At 42.6% G+C, this 19,206-nt stretch overlaps 1 protein-coding gene across 2 annotated transcripts in view; it reads right to left on the bottom strand.

Annotated features, from left to right (window-relative positions):
- grid1a (glutamate receptor, ionotropic, delta 1a) overlaps positions 1–18,114 on the bottom strand; it is a 195,390-nt gene extending 177,276 nt beyond the window's left edge. The window contains exons 1-2 of one of the 2 annotated variants that reach the window (XM_068719898.1): positions 17,536–18,114; positions 15,751–15,906 (exon numbers count right to left, since the gene is read on the bottom strand). In XM_068719898.1, coding sequence (XP_068575999.1) covers positions 15,751–15,906; positions 17,536–17,614 — 235 coding nt within the window. In that variant the 5' untranslated portion in view covers positions 17,615–18,114. The remainder of the gene's footprint in view (positions 1–15,750; positions 15,907–17,535) is intronic. The other variant, XM_068719906.1, reaches the window with a different exon arrangement.
- Positions 18,115–19,206: the final 1,092 nt, after the last annotated feature.

Here is a 19,206-nt window from a genome sequence, read left to right as displayed (position 1 = left end):
ATTCAGTGTTTGGTTGTACTTAGCTACACCCCCTCATGGTTGCAAAAAAACAAGATGGCGCGGGTCAAAAACAAAGATGGCGACAACTGAACTGTATACATACTATGTACCCAGCTCCATGACAACTGTTACTATGAAATGACTATGACAAGCCTGAGAGCTTTTCAGATTGTTCATCGCTTTATGCTGGGAAGCAACAGGATCAATAAAGTAGCTAAATATGCTACTGGATATTAGCATGGGGATATGGGCAACATGGAAAGCTTACTATGATCATTAAACTATGCAACAGAAATGTGTGGAATGATAACATGAAAAGATCATACAGACCAAGATCATCTGAATCATCATGATAGGATTCTGCTGAAACTCAATGATTAAAAGGAATTACTGCTCAGCCCATATGGAAATTAATATGCTCCAAAATGGAAAAATAACGCACCATAATGTTAAAGTTCTGTAAAATTGTGGCCTGTATCCAAAGTATATTTATTGAGCTATGTTACTCCCAGCACCACATTTATTGAGCCCTCTTTGTATTTAAGAACCTTACAACAGCCCATTTAAACTTGAAGTCTGTAGCTGAGTAAAAATCAACCAACCCTGATCATGAATCAACACTAAAGCACCACAGGAAACAAGAACCTCTGGTACTGTGGTTTTGTTCTCCCTATTTCAAGCCCAACATTGATCCCAACCAAAACCAGTGCCAGGGGTAATCCATTTCCTTTGAGAGCAGCTACAGCAAAGTTTTTAAAGCCTCTTCCGCCTCGGCAACAAACAAGTGGGATAAACTCTATCCATACTGCACATACAGTCAGAAATACTGCAGTAGGATGACATAAAGAGGCAATAAAAGAAGCCGAGATGGCCTGCGTTGGATTAGAAAGAGTAAGAACAGATATGGTATGGGTTAGTTTAAAGGGGTGGCAAAAGCTAAAATGGCATTGACAGCACTGAAAATTGAGGATTGAAAGGCATTACAGGACTACCGAGATTATTGATGGCACATTCCAAGAGCCTTTCCTATTCAGACCTCGCTCTCCGATAGAGGAACGCGTAATCAGAGATTTATAATGTTTAAGGCAAAATCCCAAAAGCTGTGCGCCAGTTCCTCGCTGTGGGGGGATGACACTGAGCCTCTGCGAAACACACCAACACACACATCCAAACACATGCATTCATATTTGCAAACACATTAATGAACACCAACAGTGGCACAATCCTTATCTGGCTCATAACAAAAGCTGCTATTAGCCCCTTAACAAATGGACCTGATGCCAGGCAGGAATTTTCATTCTAAAAAAAATAAATAAATCCCCAAATGTTCTTAAACCAGCGAGAGCAGCTTGTCTTTGAAGGTAAAGCAAACAGAGTCAATCAATTAACCATCACAATCTGCCCGGAGAACTATTAAACATGGATAATGTGTTGCATTTGTGGCCATCAGGGTTGAGGTGGACTCTGATCACATTAATATTTTCGGGATTAAAGTCAGGAGAGAGTATTAAAATCAAATTTAGCTCAAGTACTTAATTCCACTTAACTAACCAGAAAACTAACAGATGTGTGGTCTCAAGAGATTCTAATAAATTAATGACAAATAAAAATAGAAGCAAGCCCTTGAAATATTGACACACAAACGCACACTGTAACCTGGAAGAAGCAACAAAATCAAATACAAACAGCCACAACCATGCAGCGACTTCGACTCTCAGGCTGATGTATTTTCTCCCCACAGGGCCTCGAAGGGAGAGAGGGTCATTACTGCTCGCTCCCTCTCTCTTTTTCATGACACAGAACAAAGCTCAACGTTACTGTCGCTAATCTCCAATACCATCTCTGTTACACACACGATTGCATTATATCAAGCATTTGTGAAATGAGCGTGGCTAATTTGAAGGAAAAGAGGCCGATGCTCAGTAGGCAGTCATTATGACGCGCAGAATATGAATTCCTTCCAGAGTCGGTATCGGCATTTCTACAAAAAAAGAAAGAAAAGAAGGAAATCTCCAAACATCCCCTTTAAGTGACTGATTTTATCATTCGGTTATTCATGTTTCGAGAGGGAGAAAATCATTGCACCTATGACAGATGTTTTAAATGATAATGCCTCTCTCGCGCTCCGGCATGCGCCTCGACTTTTATCTCGCCTGCAAACGCAACACATTTCCACTCTTATGTCTCTCGGCCTGTTTCTCCCTCGGCAACAGGTGGACGGGGAAAATCTGCTGTCTCGAGTAGGGAGCAGTTGTCATATCAATGGATGCATTGGATCAAAGCATTAAATGGCTCGGTCCAAGTGCACTTTGATACAACACACATGGTTTATTATGATGACAGTAGAGTGCATCCTGACCATGCAGCATAGTCGAAACTTGACATCTTGTTATGTGGTTTTTGAAGAATTGCAAATCATTAGCATGCTGCCAATGCAGGAATAACAAGCAAGCTAGTTTGTTGTAAATCCACCCACACACACACACACACACACACACACACACACACACACACACACACACACACATACACACCCACACACACACACACACACACACACACACACACACACACACAGAGTGATCTCTCTTCAACCACAGACAAGCCTGTGACAAAAGCACAAACACTGTTTGTGCCGGAATGAATGCGCCTGTGTCCAAGAGTTTCCATTTTTGTGCTGTTAAATGGAGGCTTTGTTAGGGCAGTGAGTGGGCATGCGGTGAGTCAGTGAGGGACATGTATTCAACGGGGAGAAGCCTCATTTTGCTAGCCTCTCTTCCTGGTTGCACGGCCTGCCAGGGCGTTGCTAGCAGGAAGCTGTCACTGCCAGAAATAATGACATCGCCTTGATAGACATCCTCCTGCTATCCAAGAGAAAAGGGAAAGATAGAGAGATGATCTGAAACGCTGCCACTTCTTCCTCCAACACTGTTCCTCTCCTTCTACCCTCGAGGCGATCTGCTTCTCTTCACTTCCTACTCATCTCTTTTGTATATTTTCATACCGCCTTTAAGACTTCTTTTTCTGATTGTGATACTGATTTTGACGAGGAAAAATAAGCCTCCACAAACTAAAAGTTTTTGTTGTGTTCCCCGTGTTTGACCTCATGAAAATGTAGCTCTTCTAAGCATTTTACTACACTTTTTTTGTCCCTGTTGTTGCCCGGGACACAGTTTGCTACTGTGCCAGTGGTGAAGGCACTGAAAACTAAGGCTCTAAGTGGCTGAAAATCACTAGAGCCGATCTTATTTTCCGCCTGAGGGCATGTTGGTTGTTTTGCTCTGTGTGTGTGTATGTGTGTGTGTACCTTTGTCCAATTTCTACCTGGATGGAGTTTTAGACACCCTGTTACAAAGTGCAACATACAAAAAGGCCAACTACATCATCGTTTGCAAGTTGCTGGGTAGGTGTTGCTTTTTCCAGTGTCAAAATATTCTCGTGCTTCTTTTCTGACTGTATGTGAATAATTGCAACAGATATATCTGCTGTTTGAACTGAAGGTAAGGTCCCATCTGGTCTTCACAGATCGCTTTCTATGTTGTTTATAAAATGAAGCTAAATTTGCAGGTTTTTTCCTCTTTTTGAAAAAACAGAAGATATCCTGAGGCATGGTGGATGGTATATTACTCATTCTCAAGAACCATACAGAGGACCACTGTCTCCACTATATACATGAAGTCATATAACGGATGAGCACATGCATTATGCAATTCCCTTTTGTGAGAGTCCAGGCATATGCTTATAATATTTAAAGCCACTTGTCATGTGCCTTCACATCATGAACTATTACATGTTATCTGGAGGACAAGACCAACGCTGGCCAGACAATAACAATACGATGCTTGTTTCTGATGACCGACCTCCCCTCTGTGGACACACTTAAGAAGGCTCTTTTCTCCACAGGGCATCTAATATAGAGTTATCTTAGGCCAGCATATAGGCTACTTTAACCTTGCAAGCGCAACAACAAGTGCAAAGCAGTCTTGGGCCTTTGGTTCATGCATGTGAAGTGAACGATACAATAGATCGGAGGGTAATACATTATCAGCCAATCACATCGCTGGTCTAATTGCTCTGAAACAGCTGTACCAATCAAAGTGACGCATGATGACAATAGCTTAACAGATAAAGACATAGCTTATACAGTTTCGCTCTAACTCTGTGTACTTATATATGGACTTCTAAACTTTTGGAGGTTGTCTTTGTTTTAGCACCAGGCAAAGCTGGAAGCACGACTGCCAGGAGTTGAACCTGGTTCACAGCAGTGGCGCTGCCGATTTTGAGCCCCACAGTAACACAAAAACGTCAACATTCAAGGCAAGGCACACAAAGATGTACCAAATCTGCATGACAGGTGAAAAAAGCTCAAACTCATGATCAATTTCATGCACAGTAAAAGCTATGACGGTGCACCTTGTAATTATTTACACAGTCCTAATGTGCTTTTCATTTCTTTGTGGGAAAAGCAATCATGAAGGGATTGAGATGACAACGGCAAACTGTCGCAGCGAAATGTTTTGGAAACATGTCGTCTGAGGCAAACAAAATGACTGCATGTCTCAGGGTGACATGGTAATGGGAGATGATGAACCTGTTGTATCATTCAAGTGAAATAAAGCACATTGCCTTGGGTTTGAAACATTAACGCGTCTCTCTTCGTCACCTGTTTTTCTGAGTAAAGTGATCGTCCTTAACGTGTGAAACATTCATCCAGCTGACGTCAAATTTAAAGAAAAGTCAATGGCCCAGTCAGAAGCCTTTGAGCCTGCTGAAACATCTTCCATGCAGCTTTGGTCTAGACTCAATTATCTCTAAATTTAATAACAACCAGATCAGAGGGTGAATCGAATTGGTGATCATCCAACTTTTCATCTGGCGCCACCAACAGGTCAAGTATTTATATCGTACAGTGAATTGGCATATTAATTCATATTTTGTACTGACTATTATGGTTCCCAAACAATGTATCCATCTGACTTTGGTGATACCCTGACATTCCCTCTAGTTTCACCCTGAGGTTTACATTTATATTCTTTAGTGAAATCAAACAACATATTGGATAGATTGCCATGAAATTTAACACCCGTTTAACTGATGATAATCACAGTCAATGTTCCAGGAGAACTGTGCAGTGGCCAGCAGATCAGACTGTGGTTGTAATGGACAGCTTCCAGGTGTGGAAGTGTAACTGTGTGAATGTGATCAGGGTGTCCATGAAAAAGACAGGTGAAAAAACATGAAATGACTGTCAAAGAAAGAGACTGGGTTGTGAATCTGGCTCAGTGCTGAAATGTCAATGCACTGAGGAGTACCTCTGTGGCTTCAGCTGACAGCAGAGGGGACCATCACTGTGCACCGCAGACCAAAGCAATTAGCAACATTCACATATTCGTGGAATAATTCTCAATTTAAAGTTAAGAGTGATTCATTGTCATGACACAAAAAATCATTATGAAGGGATGATATTAGCCCCAAACTTTTTAAATAAAAAAAAATTCAAAAGCGTTTTACAGTGATGATTAAACCCCAACAATGACACCTTGCTTTGATACGACCAACAGGCACTTGTAACGGGTAAGTACGACAGAAATTAGGCCTACACATCCCATAAGTGCTCCCAGGAGGGTTTGTCTTGATGTGGTAATGCGATGGATTAGATAACGTGACGCATCGTGGCCGACTTACTGTAATACTAAAAAATGTACTCAATTTCAAAACAACAAGAAATTAATTATTTACAGAGACTTATCTCTATCATCAGCTGAAGTAAGACACATGATCTGCTGTGGGGTTTTTTTTCTCATCATTGCAATAAACTGAACACGTGCATTTTAACCAATTACAGGCGATAACATGTTACACCCTATGTAAAATATAGATGTGCTGGAGGAAATACTGCTACAGTAAAAGGGAAGGTCGTAGATGAATGAGCACAGAAACTACTGACTCAAAAGAATAAATCAGTCCATCATTAGGTTCAAAAATCTGAGTAATATTTCATTGGCTTGTGATGAATTCCACTGTGGAATACAGTAAAAAAAAAAATTATTCATTAGCCAAACAGTTTGAATTATATCTTAGGGTGCTGTTTGACCCAGTTTTCAGTGATGCCTGCATGTTTCGCCCTCTACACTCTTAGGCCTTCACTCATAAGGTTTAAGCTGGGTTCTGATTTCACTCAGGGAGGGCTTACACACTAGCTTAGCCTCATCTTTGGATAAAATCCATGTTGCCTGGGCATGGTAGAGGACCCATGGCAGTGAGAGAGAGACAGAGAGACAGAGAGTCAGAGACTCAGCGAGGGGGGATTCTTGTGACAGATGGTCCCACTCGGTGTCCGTGTCTTTGGGCAGTAATGCAAACAGTAGCTCCCAAATACATTTTGGCATCTCTTCATCGATGAGGCTCGTGAGCCGCGTCCGAATGACTTCGCCCCACTTGTCTTCCAGACGGCCCGACTTTTCACAGCCTCTGCTCCTTCCCCCCCCCCACAGCATTATCTTTCCCTCTGGCTTCTGTCACTTGCATCATCCCACTTTTTCCCTCGTCATCACGCTTGCTCGCCAGTTTGCTCTGCTTTACCCCTTTACCTTCGCTAAGACTCCTATTCCACTCCCACTCCTCACCCACCGTGTCTCCCTCCTCCGTCTGCCTGAAAAGAGTGTGAAGTCGGAGATAGCCGCGCAGCGCTTCTTTGGCTGACTCCTGTTTAGCCTCTAATAGGATTTACTTAGGGGCTGATTTTCTGCTCCTTGTCTTCCCTCCTGGAATGAAGTCTTCTTGCTGCCAATAGTGCAGGTTGGTGGGTAGTAAATTATACACACTTCCCTTTCAGCTAGTCAGCATCAGAAGAGACTATCTCTTACCAAACCGGCACCATTTTTCCAGCTTTGATAAAAACACCTCAAACACACAAAGGCATATATTCAAACCACAATGCACCAACAAGCAAATCCTCTCCTACCATTCGTACGCCCACTGTATCTCCGCCACCCTTCCAGTCACTGTCATCCCAGCAGCTCAATAAAGTCGAAGCATAACAGTGTGTACAAAGAGAAATGATGCTCGTAACACGTGGGACTGCGATGTATTACAATGGATGGAGACCGGGGGTCTCATCAGCATCAATCTGACTGGACGGGACATCCCCTTTGGGCCACCTCTCTCTCCCTCGCTCCCCTCTCTGTCTCAGTCCCACCCCCCACCCCCTCTCTCGCTCTAACAGGTAGAGTAGTATTGATGGCCAATCCCCAGCGGTGTTTGGGGGCTGTTTGGGGTCGAGGCAAAGCACTAACATCTGTCACAGTGTTCTCTACAGCTCGTTATAAATCTGTCACACCAGAGAAGACAGGAACATGAATAAGACATGGGGCTGAGAGACCTGTGAATGGTGAAAGCATATGTTGTGTGCTCACGTGTATGCATAATAGGCAGCTCGTTGAGTTATGTATAGCATGTGTGCAGGTGGTCTGATATATTTCTTGCTGTTTTAGCCGTTCTTCATACTCTTCATACATCAGATGCTGCTGTCACATCGGAAAAATCAATACAGGTGCTAAATGTCTCTCAAACAACAACTACAGAAGGATGAATTGGGTCGCCTGCTAGTTTGATGTCATCATCTGACAGTGCTAAATGACCCAAATAATATTCTCTGATGCCAAATTTAGGATTATTGTGCACACCATGGGAGGAACAAACAGTCAAACATCAATCAAGATTTGTATTCAAAATGTATCCGCTTTTCAAATGTGTTTTTCCTGCATTTGTCCTTCACAGACAGACAGCCATCATACCACCCAGGAGCCATTAGTCAGCCTTATACACAATGACCCCCCCCCCCCCAGAACATCCTCAATCAAATGTGCCAGTGTAAAAAAGCGATGAGAATACTTTGAAATCAGCCCTCAGCTGTCTGCCAGTAAGGCAGCATGGGGAGAGTGATGAATACATAAAGGCACAAAGGCCCAACGTGACTGCCACTCTCTCTAATTAGCTCCACACAGTAATTCTGTTTACATCGCACACCAAACATAACTTCCCAGTTTCCTGAAAAAACTACAAAAAATCTGTTGAAATATTCCCTATCTTTATTTATTTATCTATTTGTGGGACTCTGTAAAAACGCCTGAAAAATCTCTGCACGTCACAACAACACTGGCCCTGTTTACTGAAATTAAAATATTAAGATCCCCGTACATGGTGACATTCAGCACGCTGCAGATGAATACAGATCAGACGTGGCATTTAAGTGAATTTCCTTTTTTTTTTAAGTTAATCAGCAGATCAAGCCTTCTGACTCAAAAGCCAAAATCACTTTTTAAGTCTTCACAGACTCCAAGTCTTCAATTTTGTTTAATATAATTGGATATGTCTCTCTACTCCTTTCAAGGGAAATCTGAGAACTGCCAAATGAGACATCTGTTACAGCTGTCGAGACTATGGGACACAGATGCATCCCACTGCAGGAGAGGAATACTGACCGGCTGTTCGTGTGCAGCACAGAGGACAAAACCTGTAGGCCTACTAAGCAGATCCAGCATTTAACAGCCTTGACCTCCCTCTCTGTATTTGGCTCTCTTGCTCTGCAGCAGTTGCCAGACATTGCTGACTGTGGCTATTCTAAAAGAAAAGCTGGAGGAATACATATTCTTTAGTGAGTCTGTCAGCCCACAGTGGACTACAGGTCCCATAGGGCCTCCCCGGTGTCATCCACACTGTATGGTGTGAATGTCACAGGTATAGAAGGACAAGAAGAGGTTTGTATAATCCATAGAACTCAGTCAGTTACATAACAGCTGAAGTGTGACAGAAAAAGTGACCTGTGTTACAAAAGAAGAAGGATTTTACTTTGTAAATCTCATCCAGGAGATAAAATGGGATGTAAGGAAGCAGACAGAGCAAAGAATGAGTATAACAGTCGTGTATAGTAAGCAGTCAAAAGGGAACTAAACAACCACAGAACTTAACATACAGCACTGCAATCATATCCGTAACACACAAAAGCATGGCACTTGGCACAAATACAATACCAACACATTCAAGCCCTGCGATATACTGTTAATCACGCATTTGTTGCTGCCATGTTAATCAACAAATACATGAACAGTCCACACAAGCAGCAGCAATGTGGGCATCTCTCACTGTGATTTCAGGAGCTCAAACCAAGCGTGGCGGACCAAATTCAAGATACAACTTCTCAGGTCAATAGAAGGCAGGACATCCATTTCAAGTGTGTGTGTGTGTGTGTGTGTGTGTGTGTGTGTGTGTGTGTGTGTGTGTGTGTGTGTGTGTGTGTGTTCATGTGTCTCAGCGTTCATTCCCCAAATCTAAAATACAAACAAAATCTTATCCTCTGTATGTTTGATATGGCAGATAGTATTTGCAGTGCAATGCCAAAGGTGAATGGCTCAGTGTGTTTGTGTGTATAGTTTTGAATGGTGGGAACTTTATTCATTATTTATATGTATTGATTATTACAGTCATTCCCAACCTTTTATGTTTGACATACCTTCATTCACAGGCCAATCAGATGAGCTAGTACCAGCTTATACACTACTTGTCATGTTCCAAATGCCTTTTAAATTGATATTAAACTGTTATTCGCACTATTAATTGAATTAAAAAGCATACGATGCATAGTCTTCTGCCCTCATTATGCATGGAGGTGCACAGCAATGCAGCGAGCTAAATACACTTCCAATAAAGGTGGATGACAACGGATTGAATTTGAGGTTTTGCCTGGAAGCAACAAGAACAAGAACACTGAATTCACAAAAGTATAGACTAGCTGTTAAATCTGATACTAAAGATCAACTTTAACATTACATCTTGTAAACATACACAAGAGTAAAAGTAAAAAGAGTGAAATACACAACAGTTAACCCAACTGGGATACTGAATGTTGTATTAGCAACACATTAGCAGATGGCTAGCAGCGTGGCTAGCTTGGCTTTGCAGTGATATTATCACAGAACAACTAATAAATCACAAATCAATAATCACAAAGCCGCTGTGATAAAAGGAATAAAGCTACCAGATGATGCACCAATAAAGGTATTTGTGGAGTACATAAAATAAGTCTGTCAGTCAATATTTGCCTGGACTCAGATCTGACAAAATGGTGGATGTAACAATAAAGTTAAGCTTGCTGTGCAACTGTGACAGTAGTGGTTGCTACTAGCAACAGAACGTTCAACTGAAACCGACTGCTGGTGGCAGAATGCAGATGTTATTCTGCGTTCTCACACCTATCTCCTCTACACTAGTTGTTTCAAAAACTGGAGCGAATCACCTTCAGGTTCGGTTGGTTTGGAGAAACGTGAACTCAGCAATCACACTCAGATGCGAGACAAAACAAGTGGGCCGAGATTTCCTATAGAAGGTGGTGTCGGCTCGTGCATTGCCTGATGTGAGAAGTAGCTCATGATGAGAAGCATGCCTATAGTTTAATAAAGATAATGATGTGTCATGATGTGTCATCTGAAGAATAATTGCTATGCGGGGGTGTGGTGCTATGCAACTGTATGAGGCCATCTCTGGTGGCGAAGGGCTTTTATTAATTGAGATATTTTTTTCTTATCATATATTTAGTTCCAGCCAGAACCAATATTTATTCTGTATTTCATAATAAATGTTTTAATAAATGTAATGAACACTGGTATATTAACTACAGAAACAAACAATTAGCAAAAGCCAAAGACGCTGCTGGTGCTCCATCAGGAAGAAGGAAACAAGAAAGAGAAGGAGAGTTTGTTTGCAACTTTTACGCTATAATGTTTCTGTGTGAACAAAAACAAACCGAGCGGCAAATGCAACAATTATTTTTGATTAGTCTCTGAATTGGAACAAAGCAAACAAACTGCAGGTCTGAAAATGACCCTAGGCTTGGTTTGTTTTGTTTGTGTTACTACTGAACCAATTGGACTGGCAGAAGCCGGACATTTCAACCATTTTACATTATATGCTAACTAGATTCATTCATTTTTTCAGACTTGCTGAGCTAATCTTTCTAGTTACCCTTTGGCAAATGCCATAATTTATTATTTTGGCTGAAATGAGTACTCCGCCTTTGTAACTTTTGCTCTTCTAAACAGGGATTAAACATTTTCTTTAGCACAAACTGGACCACCAGTATGCAACCACCTAAAGGTTAACCCTACACAGATGCTGAGTGGTGGGCCTTACAGTGTGAAGGGATTAAATAGTGAAGGGTATACCTCTGCCGCAACATCACTTAGCTGATTAAGGTACCAGCAGGCCTTTATACAGCCCATTGAAGAGCTTATGACGGATTCAAATAACCACGGGGTAATTAACAGGGGCCGGTAAAATGGCCTGATCACCCCCCCCCTCTGTGTAGAGCTGGTAAAATGTAATAAAACAAACAAACAAATCCATTACCAAGATTTATGCAGCATTATAAAATTCACCAGGACAATAATAGTGAAAGGGCAGCATTCCATCACGTTTAGAGCACAGCGAGTAATGAGTTGTCATAAGTGGAGAATCAGATGGAGGATATTACATTACCCATGCCAACACTTTTAAAGGAACCATTATATCAACTTTTGTCATTACAGATTGAGCAAAAGGAAGAAGAAAAAAGAAATGCACTGCAAGTTCTCTTCAAAGTCTATTGGCTTACGGGGCCAGAAAGAGCAAAGAATTAAATCCTCCTTGACATTACCTTGGCAGAGGTTAGATGAAAATGGAGGGTCACTAGTGGTGGGGTGTGTGAAAAGGACTCAGTGGGACAGAACACTCAACAAATTACTGCACATTAGAGGAGCATGGATCTACTTCCTCTAACTGTGTCCAGATGGCTATGTTGTCTAACTGCTAAGTGCATGTTTTTAAATGAACTGGGAACCGGCAGGGGTTTGACAAACCTACGAGAACACCTCATAAAAAAATGATTTATAAACCACTGCTATAAAGGTGGGCCACAATTGATTGAATACCAATTAGCAGAATCTGTAAACCCCCTAGAATGTATGTCCAACATGTGTGTGTGGTACAGTGATTAGTTTCAACCTTTTTGAGTTGTGACCCCCCCTAGAATATTCAGCTTTTATTTAGATTGAACAGATAGCACCTAGTCGTTGTCCAATGTGCTCCAGACTCTGGGGATCTTTGATGCGTTACATGACTTTTTTTCCCGTCAGAAACTCACGTGCACGCTCACTTGTACTCTCACAAACACTCAATATCATCTATTCTGAGGCAGGTTATATCACTGGTACAGGCAATACCACGTAAAAAACTTTCATCAGTCTAAAATATGTTATTTTATGGGAGTCCTAAATCCCAGAATAACAACCACTACATCATCTTTTTATGAAGTGTTTTCATAATTTTGTCTTGCCCGTAAATGCTTTGATGCCAAGAAAAATCCAAGATGTTCCAGCCCCATCCCATCACAATCCTTTCAAATGGGTGAATCCTTACATTTGGTAATCTATGTAAACACATCCTCTGAGCAACCACAGCAAAAAACAATCCGCCTCACAGGCTCAACTTTACTTGAAATATGCATAAATTTAGATTTACATAATCACACAGCAAGGTTGGCAGCTTTGCCGTCCCCTTTTTGCCACGTCCTTTGAACAAAAGAAGACAAAACAAGACAAAAGTTATTAAAGCTTTGTTTCTTATGTATGCTTATCTGGCCTGGAGGACAATCTTATAGTTTTAAATCAAGGTGGAAAGATAATCTGGGGGGACAAATCTCAAAATGTGTGAGGAACCAGTTAGAATGCACATTCCTTTATTTTAACAGTTTTCACAGCCTGATTTAGATGCCATTCCTCAGGCGTATTATACTCTTGAGACATTCAACTACTTTAATGTAACTTCAGATGACACTGGTATCGTAATAGGCTGTGGCCATGCTCTGAATTTAAACTTTCTCAGGTCATTGCTGACTTGATGCTCACATCCTTATGAGACCCAGACTGGCTCTCCAGAGTGATGACTGGCTGTTACTAGATAAGTGAGGCATTAACGTTAAAGCTGATCAAAATGGCCGTACATGCAGTTAAATCGTGCATAGCGACATTATGGGAGTCATTGCAACCTTCCCTTCCAGAGAAATGTGTGTATTTTTTTTTTTAAAACAGATTTTTCCCATTTTTATCATCCTTGCCAGTGTCTTATCTTGATCTCTATAAAGTACAAGAACTGAAGGGGAAATAGCATAAATATGAGGTGAGGCTGTTGCTCTGATCAAATGCGTGTTTGTTGTTTTCCGTGACAGCATTGCAAGCTGATGGCATCTAAAAACCTCATGACAGGCTTCAGATAAGCTATACCACCAAGATAGATATTCCTCTGCGTTTTCGCTCCCGGTGTTGAAGTCGCCCTATTCATTCTCTCCAGTTGTTCCAGCCTATAAATAGGACAGCATCTGCCAGTTGTGTGGTCAAGCAGTATATCCAGCCAGCCTTGAGCCGTCATCTTTAAACGATAAGAGCGTGGGAGGACTGAATAGTTGAATGTCTGCATGCATGGTGGCGGTGTGACATCCTCGTTAATATACGTTCCACCAGTGCAAGGACAAAGGAAGCCAAATGAGGACAAACATGACGCTGCAACTACTCCTCTCACTGGGCTGATACATTTCCCTCATCACCTCACTCCTATCTTAACTCCTCTCCTGCCTCTTCTTCTGTCCACTCATGTTTATTCATGACTGGATCATAATTCTCTTCTCTCTTTTCTGCTGTTACTCGTAGGTATTTTTATCCTCATTGCTCTTCTCACCCTTAATCTCCCTCCCTTCCTCTTTGCGACAGCCACTATCTTCTCCACCTCTATCATCTCTTCCTCATTCCCCTAACTCACCCCTCGCAACCTCCTCTCCCTGTTTATGCTCATCTATCCCCTCCCTTTTTTCGCCATGCAATGGCGAGGTCCTCCTCACTGCCACTCACAGTGGGATGGCAGCGAACAAAAGAGCAAAGCAAAAGGTCAACTTATCCCGGCTGTCACTCAACACCCTGCCGTGTGGCTAGTGCAAGAGTCAGGGGCCTCCCATTGATCGTCACTTCAAAGACTGCACGTTATTCCCAACTCTCTCCAGATACTGAATGCCCCCTAATCAGCCGCTTCTGTGAATATTTGATTATCAGGAGTTGAACCGTAAACAGTAATTAAGTATGTTAAAATGATACCCAATCAAGGCAAACAAAAGGCAATTCAAGCAGAGGAAATAAACTCTGAACAATTTCAATGAGCAACAACAAGCTCTGCTGTTACAAATTCTCATCGCATCTTTTTTTTTTTTACAGCATTATCAACAACTTCTGTATGTCCTTAGGTATTTGTACAGGCGTGCATTTAAAAAAAAATATATTATCTGGGGGATTGTCTAAAGAAAACAACTTTAAGGTAATTAGTATTCAGGGTTCATTGTGTAAACTCTTCACCAGGGTAGGGTTAAACACTGACTACACTAATGAAATAATCAGAGCACTGCACGAATGGAAAATGATTTGCCGGCAAGTCTGTTTAATTACTACACTTTTGCATCTCAAGCAACAGCGACCGGTGAATTAGCCAAGTCATACATGTGTGTAATAATTATTTTTTAATCTCATCTCCGCAGCAGCAACTTGGAACATCTTCTCTGATTACTTTTATTTCAAGAGCCCGAATGACACTCTGCTTCTCGTGAGCCTCATCAAGAGTTAAGTTTTCCAAAGTAGTGTGAATAAGATTACTAGATATCTAAGACATTGGAGAGGACCACTGCTAAATGGCATAGGATAATTATAGTAAAACGAAGGACATTTTTCTGTGTCTGTCAGGAGAACGATGAATAGTAATGACTCATCAAGGCCTTTTTGCAACTTGGGACAAAAGTACAGGCTGGTAACGAACTGCAAGGGACATAAACAGCCTCTGAAGGTCCCGACGAACCTATTAAAGTCTTGGTGATTTATTTTAGTTGGAAGAATTTTAATCACTTTTGCAGTCAATTGTATGGGACCACCTTTCAATGACTGAGACGTAACCTTGACAAAAATAATTTCATTGCTAATTTCGAGTGTGGTTTGTGGAGGTGTGTGTATTCCGAGCACTTATGGGGAAACCAAATGAGGCAGACCAAACATTCCAAGGAAAAAGCTGAAGGTTGATAAATGTGCACGAACGACATTCGGTGCTCATCCTTCAAAGAGACATAAAAGCTGGAAATACTTTTCTCTCTCATGTGATTACAGAAGTGGAGTGTTGGTGCTGGAATTACATTTGATCATCTTGAAATGATTTTTATTCTCACATAACATATTATCCTCAGCTGCTGTGCCCTAACTCAATGCTTCCACCTAGCTTTTCAACCACAGAAGACACCTTGCTTTGGTACAGTGGCATGCACGCACGCACTTACACACACACACACACACACACACACACACACACATACACACACACACACACACACACACACACACACACACACACACACTGAACCATTGCACTCATCAACAATGACTGCTTCCTGAGCGACCACACTGACTGATCAACATGTGAAATGAAGCAGCATCAGCTCATAGCACAAAAGAGCTGCAAAATCAAGGTAGTCTTTAACGCATCGGACTTCTGCTTGATTGGAAGTAGGAGAGACTGAGAGAAGGAAGCGCCTTCCTGACGCGCCTTGCGGCCCCGAGTAATCAAATCAAACAGAAGGGGCAATTTATAGCAGAAATTATCCGGGGGGGGGGGGGGGGGGGGGGGGGGGTTGCTTACCTTCCTGCACAGCCTGGAAAGGGTTGTTTGGCTCTATAAGTTTCACTGAGTGGGTGATTTTCTCGCTCTGCAAAATGTCATCGTTCAGACTCAAATCTGAGATGGCAAGTTGGAAAATCTCGTCATCTCTCCCAGCGTTCTCCTCGAATATGGCACCTGTTGAATAGAACAATCACACGTCATTTGGAGGGGAAAGACGAGGGGTTGAAGCGAGATTGCACGGTACTTTCATGAACGGACCATCGCTATACTCAACACTAAATAGCCCATGTGTATTGTCCAAAGCGAGTCAAAGTGATGCATAGTTTAGTGACGGTAAGTGAAATCGATCTGTTTGTGGTTAATGTTGCATTGAAGTTGCGCCACATGTGCATCTGAGTGCGCCGGACAAGATTTCAGCACCATGGAGAGCGACACGGCCGCACAAACTCTAGATGCATAAAGTAGCCAAACTTAGAAAAGAAATGGCCGTCGTGTCTACCAGATCGATGGCACCCTCCCAAATAAGCATTACAGGCCTGGTGTGGGAGGCATACTGAAGCTTAACTGTCTCCCCCTTCCCCTCCTCCCCCTCCCCCTCCCCCTCCCCTCTTTCTTCCTCTGTTTATGGCATCAGCTGCTATTATGAGACGCACATATATCACAGAAAAAGGTTTCAGGAAATGAGAAGTATAATTGGGGTAGGCTACCCGAACGCTATGTCGGGCATCAGCCAATATTATCTGGATGGAGTCCCACCTCTGTATTAAGCCAGTGACTGAGCACCTGCTGCTTGCCAGACTGTTGCAGTAAACTGTGAACACCAGCAGCAGCAGCAGCTGCAGCAGCAGCGGAAGAGCACCGAGACTAAATTTGCTCACAGTGACATTGACATTTTTATCTGAGACTAGAACGCCAGTCATATAAAAGTGGCTACGTGACTATGTGCGCGAAAAGGGGAACATAAACCAAAGCAATTACTTAGTGTGAATATGAGTGTGTGTGTGTGTGTGTGTGTGTGTGTGTGTGTGTGTGTGTGTGTGTGTTTGTGTGTTTCAAAACTGTAAAATGTAATGCAATGTTTAGAGACAAACGGATCGGAATCATTTGAACGTCGTGATGAGTTTAAAGCACCACCCCCCCCCCCCCCCCCCATCTCTTGAAAAAAAAAAAGGCAGCTCTGGTTTGAAGTTTGAGAACAAAGACGCTCTATATGCGTTTTGCATCTCTAAAACGAAACTCCACTGACATTCCCTCCGTTATGTTTTTGACATTGCAGTCACGTTCCGGTGAAAGTTGAGGCTTGTCGGGGACAGACAAGAGGTAGCTTGGTCTAAAAAAGCCTCAGTCATTTGACTATTGGACATTAATTTCGTCAAAGCTTCTGCGATACAGGCCCTACTCGCTGTATACTCCGTGTTTGGAATGCAGAATTTGCAATTTCCAGGCCAACGGTGGAGAGGTTTAGATCTAGAGCCAAAACGAATGCATCGATTAGCCGTCGAAAAGTGTAAGAAATGTCTGCAGAAAAAGGCTGCTAAATAAATAACTGCAGTAAATAATAAGAAAACAGCTGTGGCAGTAAAGGTCAGATGCATGGCTGTTTACAAAACGCCAACTTTTCAACTCGCTTGAGAGTCAAAGTGTTGCTTAAACACAGGATGCAAGCTGAATAGACTATTTATCCCGCCCTCTCACCGAAATCCTGTGATCAACGCAGTATGCGCTGGCTGAGCTTTATCCCCGCACGCTTTGCCTTTTTACACCTGTCTAACCCAACAGCATGTTGTTTCATCGGACGCTTACCGATATGTATGATGGAGTCCGCTTTGGCCGAATTGCATTGCAATATCCACAGGGAAAGGCAGATCAGCAGCAACTCCATCTCGGGATTTCAGTGAAGCGGCTCATCCAAGCTCTGCTCGACTGTCCTATACTGTCCAAATGGAGCACCCGGAGAAAAAAAGAAAAAGAAAAAGAAAAAAAGATGATCAAAACCCAGCGCTAAACAGAACCGCGGTCCTCCTCCTGGCAGACCAGACCCGCATGAAACCCCACAGATTTTTTTTTCTCTCTGTCTCTCTCTCTCTCTTTTTTTTTTTTTTTTTTTTTTTCAAACCAACAAAAACAAGCCAACCGCAGGAAGGTGGGCTCAAAAAGCCGAGGAAGAACCGACAGGGACCCGAGGTAAGACAGAAAGGACAGGTGGCCCGGTGAGAGAAACCGGCGTTACCTCTCTCTCACTCTCGCCTCTCCCCCTGCGCTCCGGCGTCTAAAGCATGGCAAGCTGCAAAAAAAAAAAATGTGGAGGAGGGACACCCCTCTAACTACACACGGAGAGACGCTCACATACACACTCCGAAAATAAAACACACACACACAAATACACACACTCTCTCTTCAGTCCTGTCTCGATCACGTGACTGCAGAGACTTCACGACTCGGCTGCTGTCCCGACAAGCCGGGTAGAAATGATTTGGACTAGCCGGAGAAAGACGCATGGAGAGCCGATATATCCAAACACATGACTGGAGGCTACAACAAGTCTATCAGCCTATATGCGCCTTTCCCGAAAAGACAAGAGAAGTGCGTGACAAAAGCCCACGCGCAAAAACCAAACGTATAGATTCGGCGCTGTAAACAGCATACTTTTTGGAGAAGTTGGCGGTTTGATTTTTTTTCAGGGACGATGAGAGGGCGCAGAGCGGCGGAGACACACTGTCAGCGTACTTCAGCGGCGACGGAGCGCAGCTGATGTGGCAGAGAAAAGGATTTACACACCATGTTCCTCGGCGAGGGCTGATGGATGAGGGACAGACGTGACAGAAGCCACAACGCCTGACTGCGCAGGGGAACAGCTGGACTCAGATAGCCTATCCGGAAGAGCATTTTACATCTCAATGTTTTGTTCTCGTTGCATGGCTTGATCGATTCATTGATTGTTGATTCAACTAAATTGACGCCCTCGTTTTAATCGCGGGACGATGGCATTTGGGGCTCATTTTAAGATCTTTTTTTTTTTTTTTTGGTGTGTGAATCAGACTACAGGGTGCCAGTAATTTGTAGTAACACGTCTCACAATGTTTGAGCAACACGAGGCGTGTGCAGAGCCCGTGAAGAAGAGGAGGAAGTGGCGCAAGAGACGGAGTTTTTCGATAGGCATAATCTTACAATTAAAGGATATTTCTCGTGACTGCACAAAAAAAACGGAAATATCTCTTAATTGTTTGGTTAAGTCTGTCAGATTCGCAGAGCACAAACTTTCAGCACCACCGGCAGCGGACAGCTCCCTCGCAAAACAGCACAAGTCCAAGAAGAAGAAAAAAAAAGCACCTGTAGAGCAAACACATTCAGAGATCTCCTATAAATGCCTCCATGTTTGTACTTGTTTATTTCTTTCCAGCGACTGGAAGAAAACCGTACCTGGGAAGATAATGTGTTACAAATTGGTTTCGTTCAGAGACAGAACTAAATAAA

The sequence above is a fragment of the Cebidichthys violaceus genome, unplaced genomic scaffold (assembly GCF_023349555.1).
Source record: "Cebidichthys violaceus isolate CVI_PGR_0920_01 unplaced genomic scaffold, fCebVio1.0.p SCAF_10, whole genome shotgun sequence".
NCBI classification, from domain to species: domain Eukaryota; kingdom Metazoa; phylum Chordata; class Actinopteri; order Perciformes; family Stichaeidae; genus Cebidichthys; species Cebidichthys violaceus.
Note: the sequence above shows the minus strand (reverse complement) of the source record. Positions and strands in the feature narration are given on the sequence as shown.